The sequence below is a fragment of the Antechinus flavipes genome, chromosome 6, assembly GCF_016432865.1.
Source record: "Antechinus flavipes isolate AdamAnt ecotype Samford, QLD, Australia chromosome 6, AdamAnt_v2, whole genome shotgun sequence".
NCBI classification, from domain to species: domain Eukaryota; kingdom Metazoa; phylum Chordata; class Mammalia; order Dasyuromorphia; family Dasyuridae; genus Antechinus; species Antechinus flavipes.
In genome coordinates this window covers 209,295,244-209,313,289 of record NC_067403.1, presented here as the reverse complement: position 1 = coordinate 209,313,289, position 18,046 = coordinate 209,295,244, and the positions used below count along the sequence as shown (strand labels likewise).

Sequence of the window (18,046 nt, the reverse complement as noted above, 5' to 3'; positions counted from 1 at the left end):
CTCTGTGGATTTGCAGAGTCTGTGATCAATCCCCAGCATTGTTTTCATCTGCCCTTCCTATGAGCACTATTTCAAAAAGTTAATTTTGGGTTAATCCATTCATTTTGGATTGTGGCTTCCGTACAGATAATAGATTTCTCTGTCTATATACGTATTTGTGTGGATAGAACCATCTGTCTCTCTCACATATATGTACATACATATTATTTCTTCATTGTCTTGCAGAATATATTTTCTTCATTTTATTGATTTATTTTCAGCCAGGAGATGCAGGAGATAGAGCGCCGAGTCTAAAGTCAGTCTTAAGTCGATCCAGCCTCAGCCACTTACTAACTATGATCCTGAGCAAGTCACTTAACCCTCTTTGCCTCAGTTTCCCCATCTGTAAAATAGAGCACCAAATGAGATAATAATTGTAAAGCACTTAGCACGGTACTTGGTATTATTAAATGCCACATAAGTTTAGTTATTTCTGTTTTCCTTTTTTCATTTTTCCTATTAGACTTTGGCCTGGGGGGAGGCAGTCACTAATAAGTGATAAATAACCTGTGAATGCTCCCGGAAGCCCTAGGGGAAAGAAGTTAATCTCACCTCCTCCCTTAGCTCAAGAGCCCTCTCCCAAAGACCTCATGTCCACTCTTGGAGTTGATGCTTGGATTAAAGGTAGTTTTCCAGGCATCCTGGAAGTGGAGGACCCGAGGATCCCCTAGGGAATTCTGCCTCTCATGTGCCCTTTCTCCTTTGCAGGGACTTGGATTCACGGAGAGCCGAAATGACCATGACTGCCAACAAGAATGCCAGCATCACCCACGGAGCTGGAGGCACTAAACCCCCCCGGGAGACCCTGGGCCGGTGAGTGGCTTCAGGGTTAGCACTGGGGGCCTTCAGGCTCGAGGGGCCTCCCACAAAGCCTGGCGACAGTTGGTCTGGCCTAAGGCAGGTGGGCAGAAGCCTGGTCTGTGAGAGCCTGTCTCCTGCCATTTCCTGCCCGGCCTAAGGCAGGTGGAGTAGTGGGCAGCCTTTTCAGGTGGGCAGAAGGAAGTCGGATGGCCTGTGAGAGCCCGTCTCCTGCCATGGACTGCCCTGAGATGGGTTTCAGGGATTATTCACCTCCCAGTGAGACGAGCCTGTTAGCCAGTGACAAGGGCCTTTCTCCTCCCCCAGAGATTTGGGGGGCGGCAGGAAACAGCCAGTGTGAGAGAATGGGAGCCTGGGGGCTGAGACTGGCCAGATGTCGTGGTTCATTCATTCATAAATGCTGGCACTGGGAGAGATACAAGTATGGAGGAGACCCTCTGCCTGGAACCCCCGGGTCTGTCCTGGGACCAGCTAGCCCGTGTCTCAGTCTGGGGCTGAGGAAGCGGGCGGGAGAATCTCAGTCCAGCCCGCTGGTTGGCCCTTGGGTTTTTCTGTGAGTGACCATCAGGGTCCTGGAGCCGGGCCGGGAGCAGCCCAGTTTCTGGAGCTGGGATCCCTTTCTCCCTGGAGCCCGACACTGGGCTGATGAAGGTTCTTGGGGTCTGATCCTCTCGCTAGGCATTTTTCTTTGGAGTGAATGACTCAGTAAACTCACCATCCGATGGCGTGGGGGAGAGCAGGTTTTTCGGGGAGCTGGCTTAGAGTCTGGGCTTTTCACTAGCTGTGGGACCTTGCCCATGTCACAGCCTTCATCAGCTAAAGAACTACAGAAACGCCATTATTCTTAATCGTGTGTCTGCTGTGTACAAAGCACTGGAGGCTCAGCTCCTCAATTTTAGAGGAGTTTGTTGATTTGACTGTGCTAGGAAGAAAGAGAAAGGAGAGATAAGAGGTGATATTTGCCTTTATGGAACATCCCATCTAGCAGGACTATAATACAAAAGAATAACTGTGGTAAATGCTTTTTATTTGTTCCATTGCCCAATTCTTCAGGACCCCATTTGGGGTTTTCTTGTCAGAGATACTGAAGTGCTTTGCCATTTCCTTCTCCAGCTCATTTTATAGATGAGGAAACTGAGGCAAACTTGTCCAGAGTCATACAGCTAGTCACTGTCTGAGTCCATATTTAAATTCAGGTCTTTCTGACTCCAGACCTGGCATTCTATTTACCGTGTCATGTAGTTGCATTACAGAATTGTAAAGGACCATATAAGACGATGTTTATAAAGTACTTAGCACAGCGACTGGCACATAGTAGGTGCTTAATAAATGCTTGTTCTATTTCCTTTCCTGTGTGAGGTCTCAGGGAGAAGATTATTATTTCAGCAGGTAAAAGTTGGGTGAGGGTAGGGTATCTCTCTTTGAGCCATCACCCACAGTACTGATCCTCCAAGAGGGTACTATTTCATGAGGCAGTTAGTTAAGCAGTAGATAGAGTGCCAAGTTTAATCAGGAAGGTCTGGGTTCAAGTCTTAGTGGTTTTGTGACCCAAGTAAGGCATTCAACCCTTTTATGAGTCAGGTTCCTCTTCTATAAAATCAGGCTAATAATATATACTTCCCAGGTTAATATTAGTAAAGTACTTCGCATAGTGGTGCTTAATAAGTGCTTGCCACTTTCCTTTCTTCCTTCCATGGTTCATAACCATTTAGCAACACTAGAAGAAAGAATATTGAGGTTTACAAACAAAAACAAAACACACCTGTTTACTTGTTGGGGAGCAGGTTAGGACTGCTAAGATCCCCAGTGCCATTTAGCCCACCATTTTACTCTTGTCCAGTTCTGGGCTCAGGTCGTTACAGAAACAGAATTAATAGTTTCACAGAATTTCTGAATTTCTCAGTAGCTGATTCTTCAAAAAGAATCCACCACCACCACCACCCCACACACACAAACACCTGATAAATCACCTCCAGCCTTTGTTGGAAGATTTCCAGGGAAGGGAAAGTTGTTGCCTCCAGAGAGGAGTCATTCTACCTGGGAATAGTGGTCCTCAAATGAAGTTGTTTTATGCATCAACCTAAATTTGCCTCTTGGCAATTTCCACCTTATTTCTAGTTCTGCTCTGGAACCAAACAGGAGAAACCAAATCCCTCTTCTGTGTAACAGCCCTGAAGACAAGTGCTGGTCCCCGATGACCCTTCTTTTGTTCAAAATCCCAGTTCTTTACATAGAGAGCTGCAGCCTTTCGTCATCCTGTTGTTTTCTCATGCTGTTCTCTCCGCTTCTTGTCCAAATGTGGTGCCCACAACTGGACGTGTCATTCCAGGTGTGGCTAACTAGGCCCTCCTTTCTTATGGGAACCCTAACTCTCTCAGTGAAGCTCAAGATGGCATGAATTTGTGGGGGTCGCCATAGCATACAGCTAATTAACATTGGACTTGTGGCCCACTAAAAGTCCCTTGTCTTTTGGGGACCAATGGCCTCTCACGTATTTTACTTATAAAATGAATTTTTGGAACCCAAGTGTAAGATTTTATTCCCATCATTATGATGTCAATTTACTACAAAATTAATGGAGATAAATATAAACTTTTTGTAGTGACTAAAGTAGATATTTTGATGGACCAGTTCAATGGAAGGCCCATCCAGCTCCATGTCATAATCTGGTCCAATTTTCCTTTCCATTAATGCCATTTCTATCTCCTCATGTAGAACATTAAAAACTAAACTGTTAAAACGTCCAAATGTTGTGGCTCTATCATCATTGCTGAAATTCTAGGAAATATTAGAATTTTCTGTCTTTCTATTGTCCCGATCTGCTCTTATCCTTAAATTCTTGGGGTATAATCTCAGTTGATTGAGTTTTCTGCAAACTCCTTTTCCCCATCTGCTGTCTCACTGTTGTATGAGGCAGTTTTGCTTTCCGTCTCCTTCTGACTCAGGTGGTCTTGTAGCCTCCATGTTTTGGTAGCTACTTAGAGTTCCACAGCACATTTTAATGTCTGCTCTTCTCTCCATTTCCTGCTTTCAGACCTTGTCTGGGAGGTCAGGCTAGCCCTGGGATAATTGTCCACAGGTTGCACCTAGAGGTGGATGTTGATCTTGCCCTTTACTCTAAAGCCGACCCAAAGGCGGCTGATTCAGAAACGACTCCCATATGGATAATCACTTGCTGCTTCTTGTTTTTGTTCTATAATTGTGTTGGTTTGGGAATCCCCAGAGTGTCAACTCCCTCCCCTTAAGCAGGGAAGTACCTGTTCCACACCTGATCTTAGAGTTTCCTGGGCCACTGAGATGGCAGGTGATTGGCTGGGTCACACAGCCAGCACCTGTCAAAGGTAAGACATCCTGGTCTAATATGGAGCCGTCCTACCCCTTTTTCTGAGAGTTATGGAGCATGTGACCCAGAGCCTAAGCTTCTAGTTTTATTGAAAACCAGTTTCACTTTTGCAGGCTCCTTGCTGGTTATGTTCTTTGGTTTATGCTCCTATGCAGGATACAATCTGGAAACACCAGAATTTAATTTGTGTCTAATTCTTTACCAAAAATATAAAGGGGTTTCAGATTCCATGCAAGCACTAGGGCTGATAACAATATATTGAATATAAAAAGAGGCCTTATAAAAAAAAAAAAGCCCAGCAAAAAAATGAAAAGGACTCTCACCTGCACTTGCATAAACATTCAAAACAACTCTCCTAGCCTTTCCCCCGAGATAACCCATTTACCCGGATTCACACTATTACCTTGGTTACTTCCCCTAGCCTAAAGGGAAAGCAATATTGATTGCTTGCTACAGCATCAAGCATCCGGCCCCTCCAGGGACCTGAGTATTCCTCCCAACTCCTAATTCTACCGTGAGGTTAAGGCCTCCATAAGTGGGGAAAGAACAGGGGGCACTTGAGAGTCAACTCTGGTATTCCTGGACATAGTTCATACAATTCATAGTCATGGCAATGGGCAGGGTCTGGGGTTTCCTCATCCTGTTTATGCTTTTAAATCCCTTGCTGTTCCTTGGTTCCAGCACCTGCTTGGTCCAGAAAATCTATTGGTGCTTTGAGTTTTCACTAGTCTTCCCTTCCTTCCTCCCTTCCTCTCTTCCTCCTTTCCTTCCTTCCTTCCTTTCTCCCTCCCCTCCTCTTTTCTTCCCTCCTTCCTCCCTCCCTCCCTTTCTTCCTCCCTCCCTTTCTCCCTCCCTCCCTCTCTCCCTCCCTTCCTCTTTCCCTTCCTCCCTCCTTTCCCTCCTTCCCTTCCTTCCTTTCTTCCTTCCTTCCTCCCTTCCCTTCCTTCCTTCCTTCCTTCCTTCCTTCCTCCCTCCCTCCTTCCCTCTCTCCCTCTCTTCCTCTCTTCCTTCTTTCCTTCCTTTGAAGGAGAGGGAAGTATCAGCAAGACCCAGAACTGGGTGCCTAGAAGGATGGTGGAGTCCTCGACAGAAATAGACTTTTCTAGGACTGGAGCAGGGGAAGAGAGAATTCTGTTGGGGGGCTTGTTGAATTTGAGACACCTAGGGAGCATCTAGTTAAAAATGTCTAATAGGGAGCTGGTTATTCAGGAAAAGAGCTCAAGAAAGAGGTAATAGCTGGATCTATAGATCAGGGACTTGGCTTCTTAGAGATAATAGAGCCCGTGGGACTGATGAGATCACTGAGAAAGAGGCAGCTTAGAGAGGGAATAGGAGACTCAGATGGAGCTCCCCGTGCATAGTTAGGGAGGATGGAGATGTGGCAAAGGAGAGCCAGAATGAGCCGGGGAAACAGATAATAGGTAACCTAGGAGAGAAAAGTGTCGTGAAGTGCCTGGAAAGGGAGAGAGCATCTAGGAGATGGCAGTTGGCTCTCAAACACCGAGGGCTGCGCCGAGAAGGATGAGGGCTGGGGAAAAGATTTGGCAGCTAAGACAGAGCAGTGGAAACTTTGGAGAGAGCAGCTTCAATTGGGGAATGAGGTCAGAAACCAGAGTTTACAAGGAGTTTAAAAGTGAGTAAGAAGGAGAGCAAATGGAGGCAGTGAATGTAGACAGCTTTCTCTAGGAGAGAGTACGGTAGGAAAGGGTAAGCTAAATGCATTTTTAAATTCGTTAAGGTTAAATGAGCTTTAGGGAATGGCAAGGTTAAATGAATGTTAACATGAGGGAGCCCTGCATATGTTTGGAGACACACTGAATGAGTCAGTGAGAAGGAGAGCTTACAGACCGTGGGAAAAATCCTCTGCAGAAGATGAGAAGGGATGGTCTGGGAATGTGAAGAGGAGCACCTGTTTTTGTCAAGTAAAGAAGGAGATGATGGAAGGTGATCTCAGGGGGGTTGAGATGTAGAGAAATGGGCTAGAGGAACTTCTTGGGGTGTGATCCCCGTTTTTCTTAGTCAGGTATGAGGAATGATGGTCCTCTGCTAAATGATGAGGAGGATATGGGGGTGGTATGGGAAGTTTGAAGAGATAAATTTAGAACAGTTGCTGTGAAGAATAAAAGATTGACTTTATCAATAGTAATGAGGGCTCGTTTAAAAAATAATATAAAACCCAACTCTTAATTATCTTTTGCCTAGTCTATTTCCATTGTCTCCTACCAAATCTCCTTCCTCCTTCTCATCCTTAAAGTCATAGAACAGTAGATCCATAATTGATCTTGATAAAGATTATCTAATAACAGCTTCCTCGTTTTCCTCTGGAAGAAACTGAGACTTCAGTCTGAGGCTGTTAGTGGCAAAGCGTTCTTTCCACCACATCATGTACGGCACTCCCAAATGAGTCTTCCTAAAACACGAGTGTGGGATTGAGCAGGAGAGGGACAATGGTGTCCCATTCTTGCATTGAAAATTCTTCACAGTCTCTGCCTACCCTACCACTCTAGGCTTATTTTGCCCTTTTCTCCCCACACATTTCACTGTGTTTTAAAGACTGTTCGCTGAAGATATTGTACTTTCCCCGCATCTGTAGCTTTATTTTTGTCCCCTTTGCCCAGAAACCTCCCCCCTCACTTTTACTGTCCCTCAGTGAAATCCAGTAAGGCTCAGCTTAAATGCCAGCTTTTCTTGGGCCCTGAACCCTGAAGGATCCTTCCTCTGTTGCTCCATAACACTTGGTTTGGAACATTCCTCTGATACTTGTTAAATGCCCTGATAGAAGTATTTGTATATGTTCTTTCTTCCTTACTTAGCTATAAACTCTTAGAGAAAACGGAGTCAGCCTTGCACTACATTGGCCCACGTAGAACTGAGCATAGGGCTCTGTCCAATAATAAGTGTTCAGGACATGGAAAGAAAGAAAAAGGGGAAGAGAGGAAGAGGGTTAAGAGAAAAAGAAAGAATGAGGAAGAGAAATGTGACAAAGAGGGGAAGGAGGAAGGGAAATGAAGGGGGCAGGTGGGAAAGGAAGAGAAGGGATAAGCAATGAAGAAGGGAGGGAGGAGAAAGAGAAGGTGAATCCAAAGGGAAGGGGAAAGGAGGAAGAATAGTTGTCTGAAATTGGCAAAAAACCTGAAAATAGGAAGGAAAGTTTGTCTTTCCACACTGATGGCATTTCAGCCTCTGGGTTCTGGGCTTCCCATCGTACCATGTGCTCTGAATTCCCCTCCACCCCTATTTATACTAACAGGTGAGGTCCACAGAGGGTGGCTACTACATCTTCCTTCAGGATCCTAGGGGATCCTGCAAATCTAGGGGAGGGTATTTTCTAACCCTTCAAGCTTCCCCTCCCCCTCAGAGATAATGTTTGTACAAGTCATCCAGATTTAATTAACTCTTAGAAAAGAATATTTTATTAAAATAGTATTGTGAGAACATTTGGTACAAAACATCTCCCTGGAAGTCTGTGACTCTTCCATCACTACATGTAAGATAATGAAGGGGAAAGAGGGCTCCCCCTTAGAGCACATGGCAAAGGTGGGGGGCAGCTTTCTGCTGGGCTCCTCAGCGTGTGTGTCCAGTCTGTCCTTGGCCCCTGAGGCAGGGACATAGCCACCAGATCGATGCTTCTAGGAGTGTTTGTGAAAAGTCTCCATCCTCAGACCTTCTGAAATTCACGAGGTTCCCGATTGGTCCGGGGGAAAGACACAGAGACTCTTCTCCTCCTCCATCCCTCCCTATCAGGGATGTCTTCTGTGGGTCTTGGCTATAGAGGACTCTTCTTAGTCTTCCCAACCAATGGCATTGTGCCCCCATTTCATCCAAGGCTTTCCCTGCTTGTGACTTGTTCGGGTGCACCTAATGCCCTTGATTGATGGTGGCAGTCTCACCTGGATAAGGCAGTTACTTTATGAGGGAATCTTGATTGATTCCACAGAGATATCTAGGTCTTGTTCACACTTAGTATATCCACTGGTTCAATCAGGGGGATCTTGCGGGGTCCCCACCTGCCCTTACATCATCCTGGAAAGAGAGGGGAGATAGTTATAGCGGGATTGGGCTTGAGCATTTCCTGTGGATCTGGGAATGTTCTGTGGGCCCTACAAAGGACGGGCCTAAAGCAGCAACTCCTAGTTGGTCCCTTGGCCACCAATTCAAGAGGGAAAAAGGTCAGATGGAGAAATTCAGGCTCCACCCCCTCACCAGCTGTCCCTTAGAGATGGGATCGGAGGAGAGACTTCCTCCGCGATCTCCTTATAGCCTATTAAGTGGGCAGCTTTCCTGGCCCAGTGTCCAGTCACTTTCCCAGTCCCACAAGGACTTGCCGGGTCATACTTGCCCTTTAGCCAGAGTATAGATCTTGGACCTTTTGGTTTCCCTAGAACTTCTGAGAGCTGAGACAAAGGGCGGGAAATGATTGATGAGCCTGGAGGCCTTAGTTCCATCAGGCTGCAACTGAAGGACTGTTGTTGAGCAGAGTTCTTTGAAAGGGGCGGTTTTTCTCCCTAATTCCTTCCCTCGGAGATCCACCCAGAACTCATCTCCCTCACAAGGCCTTCTCTTCCACAATCCAGCTAGAATTGTGCTGGAAATTGTTTCTGTCTCCCCTGTCTCAGCAACCCCAAGAGCCAGGACGCAGGTTCTTCTGCTCCATCAGGACAGGAGCCCAGCCTGTGGTTCCGACCCACTGTGGGTCCCAGCCACGGACTGGACTCCTGCCCTTTGGGAGGACAAACTCACGAGGTCTCTGCAGAAATGCATCCTCCCCAGCTTCCCCCACAGACTAGAGCCAGCCCGACTGCATTCTTTTGCCAGTGCCCTTGTTTACTTTCTCCGGGATGTAGCTGGCACATGTGGCCTTGCCGCCCCGGCCCAGGAGAGGTAGGGTCCGTGATTTCCTTGTGCAGCTGGTCCGGGCCAGGGCCGGGTAGGTCCTTACCAGTGGGGATTGACCCGAGAGCCTTGCGAACCAGTAGGGAGCCTTTAAGGTTAATGGTTAATGCCCAGGCAGGGCACGGAATGCCGTGGGTGGGGGTGGGAGAGCCCAGGGGGCCCCAGACCCAGATGAGAAGCCCTGGGCCCAGCCAGCCCTACACAAGCTGGATTTCCAACTGCCCGCTCCTCCAGGTGTTAAAGGTAGTCCTCCCAGTGGAAAAGTCCCCGACCCGGTTTGCCAATAAATGGTGCATCCCCTGCCGAGAACTCATTGTCTGGCTGTGTTACATGAGAGTCTCCTGTGTCAGTAACTCAGGGGCTGGGCCATGTTCTCAAGGGGATCAGAGTGCAAACTGCATCTTACCCGGGCTTTATCTCTCTGTATCAAGGTCTTTGTGTCTCAGTTTTTCAATTTCTTCCCACCTCTTTTGCTCCTTTAAGCCTCTCTAGCCTAATCTCATTCTTTTTCAGCCTCTCTGCCTTTTTCTATTTTTGTTTCTCTTTTCTTTCTTTCTCTCTTTCTCTCTCTCTCTCTCTCTCTCTCTCTCTCTCTCTTTCTTTTTCTTCTTCTCTCTTCCCTTCCCCTCTCCTTTTTCTCATCCCTCCTTCCTTCCTCCCTCCATTCTTTCCTTGTCTCCTTTCTTCTTCCTTCCTTCCCTCCCTCTCTCCCTCCTTCCCTCCCTCTCTTTCCCTCCCTTTATCCTTCCCTCTCCCTCCCTGTATTTCTCTGTCTCTGTCTCTCTTTCTCTTTCTTCTCTCTCTGTCTTTCTTTCTGTCTCTCCTCCCTCTCTCTCTCCTTCCTTTCTCTCCCTCCTTCCCTTCCCTCCTTCCTTTCCTCCCCCTTTCCTTCCTTTCTTCCTTCCTTTCTCCCTCCCTTCTTCCCTTCTTTCCTCTTTTTCTCTCTCCTTCCCTCCCTCCCTTCTTTCCTTCCTTCCTTCCTCCCTGCCTTCCTCCCTCCCTCCCTTCCTTCTCTCTTTCTCATTCTTTCTTTCTTTTTCTCTCTGTCACTGTGTCTGTTTCTCTCTGTCCTTGTCTTTCCCTATCTTCCTGATTTGTTCTACTCCTTTCTATTATCTCTTTCTTTTGTCTTTTACTGTCTTTGTCCTCCATCTTCATTTTCAGCTTTTCAATCCATTTACTCTCCCTGTCACCTTCCACCTTAGGTCCCCATCTCCTCAGACTGATTTCTTTCCTCTCCCTCCTTCTCTGACTTGACCCACAGGGTCATGTTGACATCATAGAAAAACCAAACAGAAAGCCCGTTATCTGCCCGGTGGATATTCTTTCCCTGAAAGCCTCTCCCATAACCTCTCCCAAATCAGACACCTCTGAGCATGTGGGGCTTGCTGTTTGCCAGGGGTCAGGTCAAAGCCCAGCCAAGTTCTGCACTGAGATCTAGGCGATTCCAGTCGCTGAGCGTGAAGGGTATGATTTAATACCTGTTGGCTTTTTACTTACTCAGCTAGAGTTTGTCTTCCTGGGTAACAGAGCCTAAATGTTTGTGTTTGCAAAATGCTTGAAGTGATTTTGGTAGCTGTACCCACTGGGGAGAAATTGGAAGCTGCTCCCTATGGACGGGATAGAAAAGGAACAGAAAAAGGGCCTTTTTGTCTTCTTTCACAGGGCCTCCTCACTCCCTTGAGAGGAAAGGAAGGATAGAATGGGGTGCAGGGTGGAGAACTAATACTGCATGTGCATTCTCCAGTACACTGTTCCAAATTGATCTAATGACAATTTTACACTTTAAATCCCCAAATCAGGTTGGAAGGAATCTCAGCAGCTATTTAAGTTTAGCTTACACCAAAGGGAAGAATTCCTTCTGAAATGCCCCTAACAAGTGGTCAGTCAGCCTTTGACCATGTTTGACCATGACCTGTACTGTCCTTGGCTCACTTTGGGCTAACTCTAAATTATTAGAAAGTTCTTTTAAAACAACTTAATTTCCCTCTTTGAAACTTGGTTTCTAGCTCAGAGGAGCTGGGAAAAGGCGAGTGTAATCCCTCTTCTGTGAGATAATCTTTCAGCTATTTGTCCCCTGCTAAGTCTTTTCTTTCTCAAGGCTAAACACCTCCAATTCCTTCAGAGATGTTTATGTGCTATCAACTCTGAAGCCTTTCACTCTCCTGGCTGCCTTCCTCTGGACAGTCTGGGGCTTGCTTCTAAAACATGGCGCTCGGAACCAAACACAGTAGTCCAGATAAGGTCTATATGCAATGGAACTGTCACCTTCCTAGTCCCCAAAGCTATGTCTTTCTTAATACACCCAAAGATGGCTTTAACTTTCTTTGCTTTTTTTGCCTATTGTTTTCTTGAATTAAATTTTATTTTCTCCTATCAGTGAAAATCTGCTTTCTCCATCTCCCTAATTGAGAAAGAAAGGAAAATAAGCGCCATCAAAAACAGGTAACAAGCAAAAAAATTCCCTCATTGGCAATGTTAAAAAGAGAGAGAGAGAGAGAGAGAGAGAGAGGCAGGCTTAGGCTGCACTCTGAGACCATCTCCTCACTCATCAGGTGGGGGTAGCATGTTTTAACATGAGTCTTAAGGAAATATCAGCTAGTCATTGCAATGATCCATGTTCCTAAGTCCTTCAGAGCTGTTTGTCTTTGTAATTTTTTTTGCATAAATTTTTCTGTTAACTTCTCTTTGTATCAGTTCATGTAAATCTCAGGTTTTTCTGAAGCCATCAGCTTTCTACCATTTCTTGTAGTACAAAAGTATTCCATCACAGTACCACAACTTGTTCCGCTGTTCCCCAACGGGTGGGCGCCCTCCAATTTCTGATTCCTTGGTATCACAAAAAAGAGCTGCTATAAATATTTTTGTACATGTGGATCCTTTTCCTCTTTGATGATTGCCGGCAGGTCTATACTGCTAGAAGTGATCTCGATGATTCAAAGAATAGTCACCATATCATATTGGTGCTTCATGTTGAGTTTGCAGTCCATTAGGAGCCCCACCGTTCCTCAGCTATGCTCCCCTATCTTGTGTTTGTCAGATCGACTTTTTGACCAGATATAAGACTTTATATTTATCTTTATTAAATTTCATTTTAATTAGGTATGGTCTGATGTTCTAGCTTATTATTGACTTTTTGAACCCAAATATAAGACTTTATGTTTATTTTTACTAAATTTCATCTTAATTAGATATGGTCTGATGTTCTAGCTTATTATCAACTTTTTGAACCCAAATATAAGACTTTACATTTATTTTTATTAAATTTCATTTTAATTAAGTATGGTCTGATGTTCTAGCTTATTATTGACTTTTTGAACCCAAATATAAGACTTTATATTTATTTTTACTAAATTTCATTTTAATTAGATATGGTCTGATGTTCTAGCTTATTATCAACTTTTTGAATCCAAATATAAGACTTTACATTTATTTTTATTAAATTCCATCTTAATTAGGTGTGGTCTGATGTTCTAGCCTATCAGTTTCATAAAACCAACCCTGAGCTTGGTCTCTTACCATGCTTTTCAAGTGTTTCTCTGGCTGTTTGTCCAAGCCAGACAGTTCTTCCTCCTTCTGAGGGCCTCATCGTATTTAAGGATCCATCATTGCCATTAGCTCTTTCCCTATTTTCTCTCAATTCTTCTGGGTTGGCAAGGAACCAACTCCTTCTCTTCCAAATCTAATGGAGGTAAGATAAAACAAAATAGAGCTTTACTGGAAATATAAGGATAGAAAGAATGGCAGACACAAAGCCCACGGGTATGGTGAAAAAAGTTAGTTCTAACTTTAGGTCTAACCCTCCCTGACTCAGTGGGGTCCGGCCTTCTGCTTTTAAGCTACTTTTTCCACATATTTTATGGGAGTATTAAGTTTAGAACAAATCCTAGTTTACCTGAAAACCATGAGTGATTAGGGATAAGGATACTAATCCTCCTTCTGAAGGATCTTTTTACAGATCAAAGATTGTATACAGGGGAATTTAATACACAAAACTCAAGGGCCATTTCTTTATAAGGATAAGTCCCCTTACTCCTTTGAACACTCTTGAGCTTTTTATTTAATTTTATTTTAAAAGTACTTTATAGCAATTAAGAGATAAAATAAGGTGGCTTACAGAATAAGGAAGTAATGCTTGGAAATCTCTTCCTCCGGCATTTCTGGCCGAATTCCAGTCTGGCACCAGTCCCTGTTACCACCTTAACTCCGTATGACCAGGCGCCATGTTTCCTCCAGAGATGGCCAGCTGGGACCATTCCTACCAAGTCTAACTTTCAGTGATAGAACCAGCGTTTTAGAGGTGGAACCATATAGACGAGTCATATAGATATAAAGAGAGGCCGTATAGACAAGCCTTATCCTGTAGATGAAGCAGGTAACTTAGCATCTTTAGCTCCGCATTCATGTGTAAATTTGGGCATTATTGAGGCCACATTCTACCTGTCCCTTTCTTTTCTTTTCTTTTTTTTTTACTATTACTTTTTTTTTTGGCTGAGACAATTGGGGTTCAGTGACTTGCCCAGGGTCACACAGCCAGGAAGTGTAAGTGTCTGAGGTCAGATTTGAACACAGGTCCTCCTGACTTCAGGGCTGGTGCTCTCTCCACTGCACCAACTACCTGTCCCTTTCAAACATGTCCCAACTGCCTTTTTCTAATTTGTTTTTTGTATTTCTCATCTCTATTTCTGGAGCCACTGTCTAGTGGCCCTCTGACTGCTTTTGTCCGGTCTGAGAATTAAGCTTACAACTGAAAGTAAAACTGTTCCTTACTGTCCCCGGGGCTTAGTGCAGGGCCTGGCACACAGTAGGTACTTAATAAATGGTTATTGGTTGCTTGATACATAGCCCCACTATCCCACTGCCAGGATTGTCTCTATTCAATGGCGTTTACAGACCTGATGTATTTCTACTCTCCAAAGCTGAAAGAAATTGAGTGAAATGTCAGAATTTTAAACGTCAGGACTTGGTGAAGGACTTTTTGACCATCTGACTGTAATTCTGACCTGGGTCAGGCCACGAAGGGAAGTTCACATCACCCTTCCAGGAAGAACTGAAAAATCAGACCTCTAACACAAGGGAGGGTCCTGACGGGGTCGGGGGAGGAGCGTCAGGGGTGGGGGCAGTTTTAGAAGAAAAACGTCCATAAAAGTGTTTTCTTTTTAAATCAGGCAGGCAGCTCTGCTCCTCAGACAGCTGGGGCTGGGCCTGCTGATGCTCTCTGGGTCTGTGATTCCCTCAGACGGGTAGGGGCAGACTGTGGCCTTCGATTCCAGAAATCATCCGCTCTCCAGCAGAAATCATAACAGCTAGCGTTGCTTCTGATGTAGACGGCCGCAAGCTTCTTCTAGGTTAATAAAGGGCAGAGGCTGCTTTTGCTTTTACATCCCCGTTCCTTGCATAAGCGTTGGCCAGATGCACTGAGGCTCCTTCCTTTTTCTCTCCCTTGATCCCTCCTGGGGGAGCTTGGGGCCGGGGTTTGCTGGGACTGTGTGGGGAGGGCAGTTCCTGATGGACACGGCTCTTCCTAAGATAAGGAGTTACAGCACACTGGTTTCCTGACCCCGGGAGGGAACGTTGACCACGCTCTGAGTCACCGTGCCCGGGTTCTCTCCGCGTGAGCGAGCCTGACCCACTGGCCGGGCACCAGCACGGATGGGGGCGGCGGAGGCCCAGCCACGGGCCGCGGGGAGGACTGGCCGGCAGGTAGGACGGGAGCTTCCTGCCCAGGAGTGTTGGCGGGACCGCCCCCCGGGCCCAGGTTAGGGGCCTGTGGGAAGGAAGCTTCCCGTCGCGAAGGAGCACCTCCTAGAAAACGACAGGCCGTCTGCCTTCTCTCCATCAGCCTGCTTTCGTCATTAGCCCCATTTTGGGCTCCTTCCCGTCTCCTTAGCTGAGAACTTGGAGCATTAAAGAACTGCTTGTTTTAGCAGACGGAAACCCAAGAGTATCTATTCTAACCTATCGCTGCTTTGCAGTGAGATCTCTGCGGCGATATACAAAGTAATAGGTGCTCAAGAATCATTGACTGAATGAATGGGTGGATGGATAAAGAAATGCCTGAATGCACAGAGTCTCTAAGGGAATAGATTGTCCAGAGATACCAAGTGAGACTCGGGCCACCATGCTCCTGGGAAATGAGCAGAGGAAATCTGTGGCTTGGGAGCTTTTCCCAGTCCTTTTGACTTTCTGGTAGGTGTTTTTATTTTTAAAGATAGATAGGGGAAAATTTTTATTTTTTATTTTTCCTGAGGCAATTGGGAACAAGTGACTGCCAGGGTCACAAAGCTGGGAAGTGTTAATTATCTGAAGCAAGCTTTGAACTCAGGTCCCCCTGACTTCCAGGCTGGTGCTCTATCCACTGTTCTATCTACTTGCCCCTCCGATTTTTTTTTTTTTAAGGAATCATAGGAGTAGTTGGGAATCGAGAGTGTAGAGCAGTGGTTCTTAAACTTTTGTTCTCGGTATCTTCATATTGTTAAAAAAAAAAAATCGAGGATCTGTTCAAAGAGTTTTTGTTCACATGGGTTATATTTATAGCTATTTACTATATTAGAAATAAAAAATGATTTTGAATTTGTAGACCCTCAGAAGGGTTTCAGAGACCCCAGCAAATCTTTGGACTACACTTATTGACTCCGATTTTGTAGCTTGCTAGGACCACCGCCAAGGTCACACAGGTAATAAGGAGCAGAAGGAGAATTTTCTGACCACAAACACTGCTCCTTTTGCTGATCTTCACTCTTTTCATGACTCCATTTGGAGATTTTTTGGCAAAGACACTAGAATGGTTCTTCCTCTTCCTTTTCCAGCTCATTTTACAGATGAGGAAACTGAGGCAATGCCAGGGAACATACTCCCAGCGAGAAAGTGTCTGAGCTGGATTAACTCGGGTCTGCCTGATTCTAGGCCGGCAAATGCAGCATCCGTAAATGCGCTTTCCGGTTCTTGCTGTGCTGACGGGGATCTGTGAGCAAGGCCGACAGCCGGGGGCCCGTCTTCCTGCCCGGTCCCCGGTCTCACGGTTGGTGGCGGGGCCACATGAGCGGAGCTTCTGAATGTTTCGGGTCGGGACGTCTCACTCTTCTCTCTCTTTGCTGCCAGGTCTCAGTCGGTTTCTCCACCTCCGGTCCTCTCCCCGCCAAGAAGCCCCTCCTGCCCGCTCAGCCACAGCGAAACCTCGGCCAGCAGCTCCCCCGCCGGCCCCGGCTCCCAGCTGGTCCTCAGGGACTGGAGCCCCCAGGCCGCCTCTCCCGACAGCCCCCCGGAGCTGCCCGCGGACGGCCGGCCCAGTCATCCCGCCAAGGCCGCCAGCCTCGGCAGCTCGGACAGCAGACTCTCGGGGCCCACGGGCCGGAAGGCGAGCCCCCTCGGGGAGGCCCGGAATGGCGAGGAGGTAGCCGGCCGCCCGCCCCTCGCCCACAGCGCGCCGTCCCTGGGCCCCTCGGCCTGCCTGCGGAGCGTCCCGCGGGGCCGGCCCGGCACCCGCAGCCTGGGCATCCGGGAGAAGATCTCAGCATGGGAAGGCCGCCGAGAGGCCTCGCCCAGAATGAGTGCGTTCGGGGAGAAGCGGGAGGGCCCCAAGAGTGAGCGGGCGGCCAGCGAGGGCTGCCCCAGCGTGCTGCCCTCCCCGTGCAGCTCCGACAAGACCTTTGACTTCAAGGGCCTCCGGAGGATGAGCAGGACCTTCTCCGAGTGCTCGTACCCCGAGACGGAGGAGGAGGGGGAGCCGCTCCCGGAGCGGGACCCCTGCCACCGGCCGGACAAGCGGGCGAGCCGCAGCGAGCCCGGCGCCTTCCTCAAGGGCCACGGCCGCAAGGAGAGCTCGGCCGTGCTGAGCCGCATCCAGAAGATTGAGCAGGCCCTGAAGGAGCAGCCCGGCCGGGGGCTCCCCCAGCTCCCCAGCAGCTGCTACAGCGTGGATCGGGGGAGGAGGAAGACCACCCCCGTGGGCACCTTGGGCACCTTGGAGGAGTCCGCAGGGGGCGGCGGCCGTGGAGCGGGGGCTCCCGGGACGGGGGGTGAGGCGGGCCCGCCCCCGGAGAGCCAGGGGAGCGGCCTCGGCAAGCTAGAGCCCCCCCGAAGCAGCCCCATCCCCAAGGTGCTTCCCGAGAGTCCCCCCGACCCAGACGTGAACCCCGTCCCGAAACCCAAGCGCACCTTCGAGTATGAGGCTGACAAGACCCCCAAGAGTAAGCCGAGCAACGGACTACCTCCTTCTCCCACGCCTGCTGCTCCCCCGCCCCTGCCCTCCACCCCGGCCCCCCCGGTCACCAGGAGGGGCAAGAAGGACTCACGCTTCCACCGCAAGTCCCAGAGCAGGTAACGGGAGCCCCGCGGGGCCTCTGCCCGAGCCGGGCGGCCGGCTTTGCTGTGGCGGCTGCACTTACCTATCTGTTCCTTCCTTCTTTTATTTGGAGCGGCCGTCAGGGTTAAGTGACCGGTCTGGGGTCACACACCAAATACCACTTGTGAACTCACTCCTCGGGGGCCTGTGGGTTATACCCTACGGCACCTGGCTGCCCAAGGAGCCTTGTTTCTTTAAGGCAGAAGATAACTTGGGTATTAATAAAGAACTAGATCCTTCTTCCTGTTTTCCATGCATTCTGATGAGGGGTTAAAAAACCCCTTTTCTTTTTTCTTCTTTTTAAAAAAATAATAATAGCTTTTTATTTTTCAAAATATATGCAAAGAGTTTTAAGTTTCCACCCTTGCAAAGCCTTGTGTTCCAAATTTTTCTCTTTCTCCCCCTTCCCCTCCTCTAGACAACAAGTCATACATTATAGATTAAACACGTACAATTCTTCTAAATATATTCCCACATTTATTATCAATCTGCACAAGAAAAATTAGATCAAAAGGGGGAAAAATGAGAAAGAAAGAAAGAGAAAGAAAAGAAAGAAAGAAAGAAAGAGATGAAATACTATGTTGTGATCCATATTCAGTCCCCATAGT

At 47.4% G+C, this 18,046-nt stretch overlaps 1 protein-coding gene across 10 annotated transcripts in view; it reads left to right on the top strand.

Moving 5' to 3' along the window:
• The window catches only part of DENND2B (DENN domain containing 2B), a 203,632-nt gene that overhangs the window by 135,825 nt on the left and 49,761 nt on the right, over positions 1–18,046 (top strand). For 6 of the 10 annotated variants that reach the window (XM_051965226.1, XM_051965225.1, XM_051965224.1 and 3 more), the window contains 2 exons: positions 748–852; positions 16,196–17,413. In XM_051965226.1, coding sequence (XP_051821186.1) covers positions 773–852; positions 16,196–17,413 — 1,298 coding nt within the window. In that variant the 5' untranslated portion in view covers positions 748–772. Of the gene's footprint in view, positions 1–747; positions 853–15,165; positions 15,284–15,966; positions 16,116–16,195; positions 17,414–18,046 lie in introns of those variants that run through there. The other 4 variants (XM_051965222.1, XM_051965230.1, XM_051965228.1 and 1 more) reach the window with 4 other exon arrangements.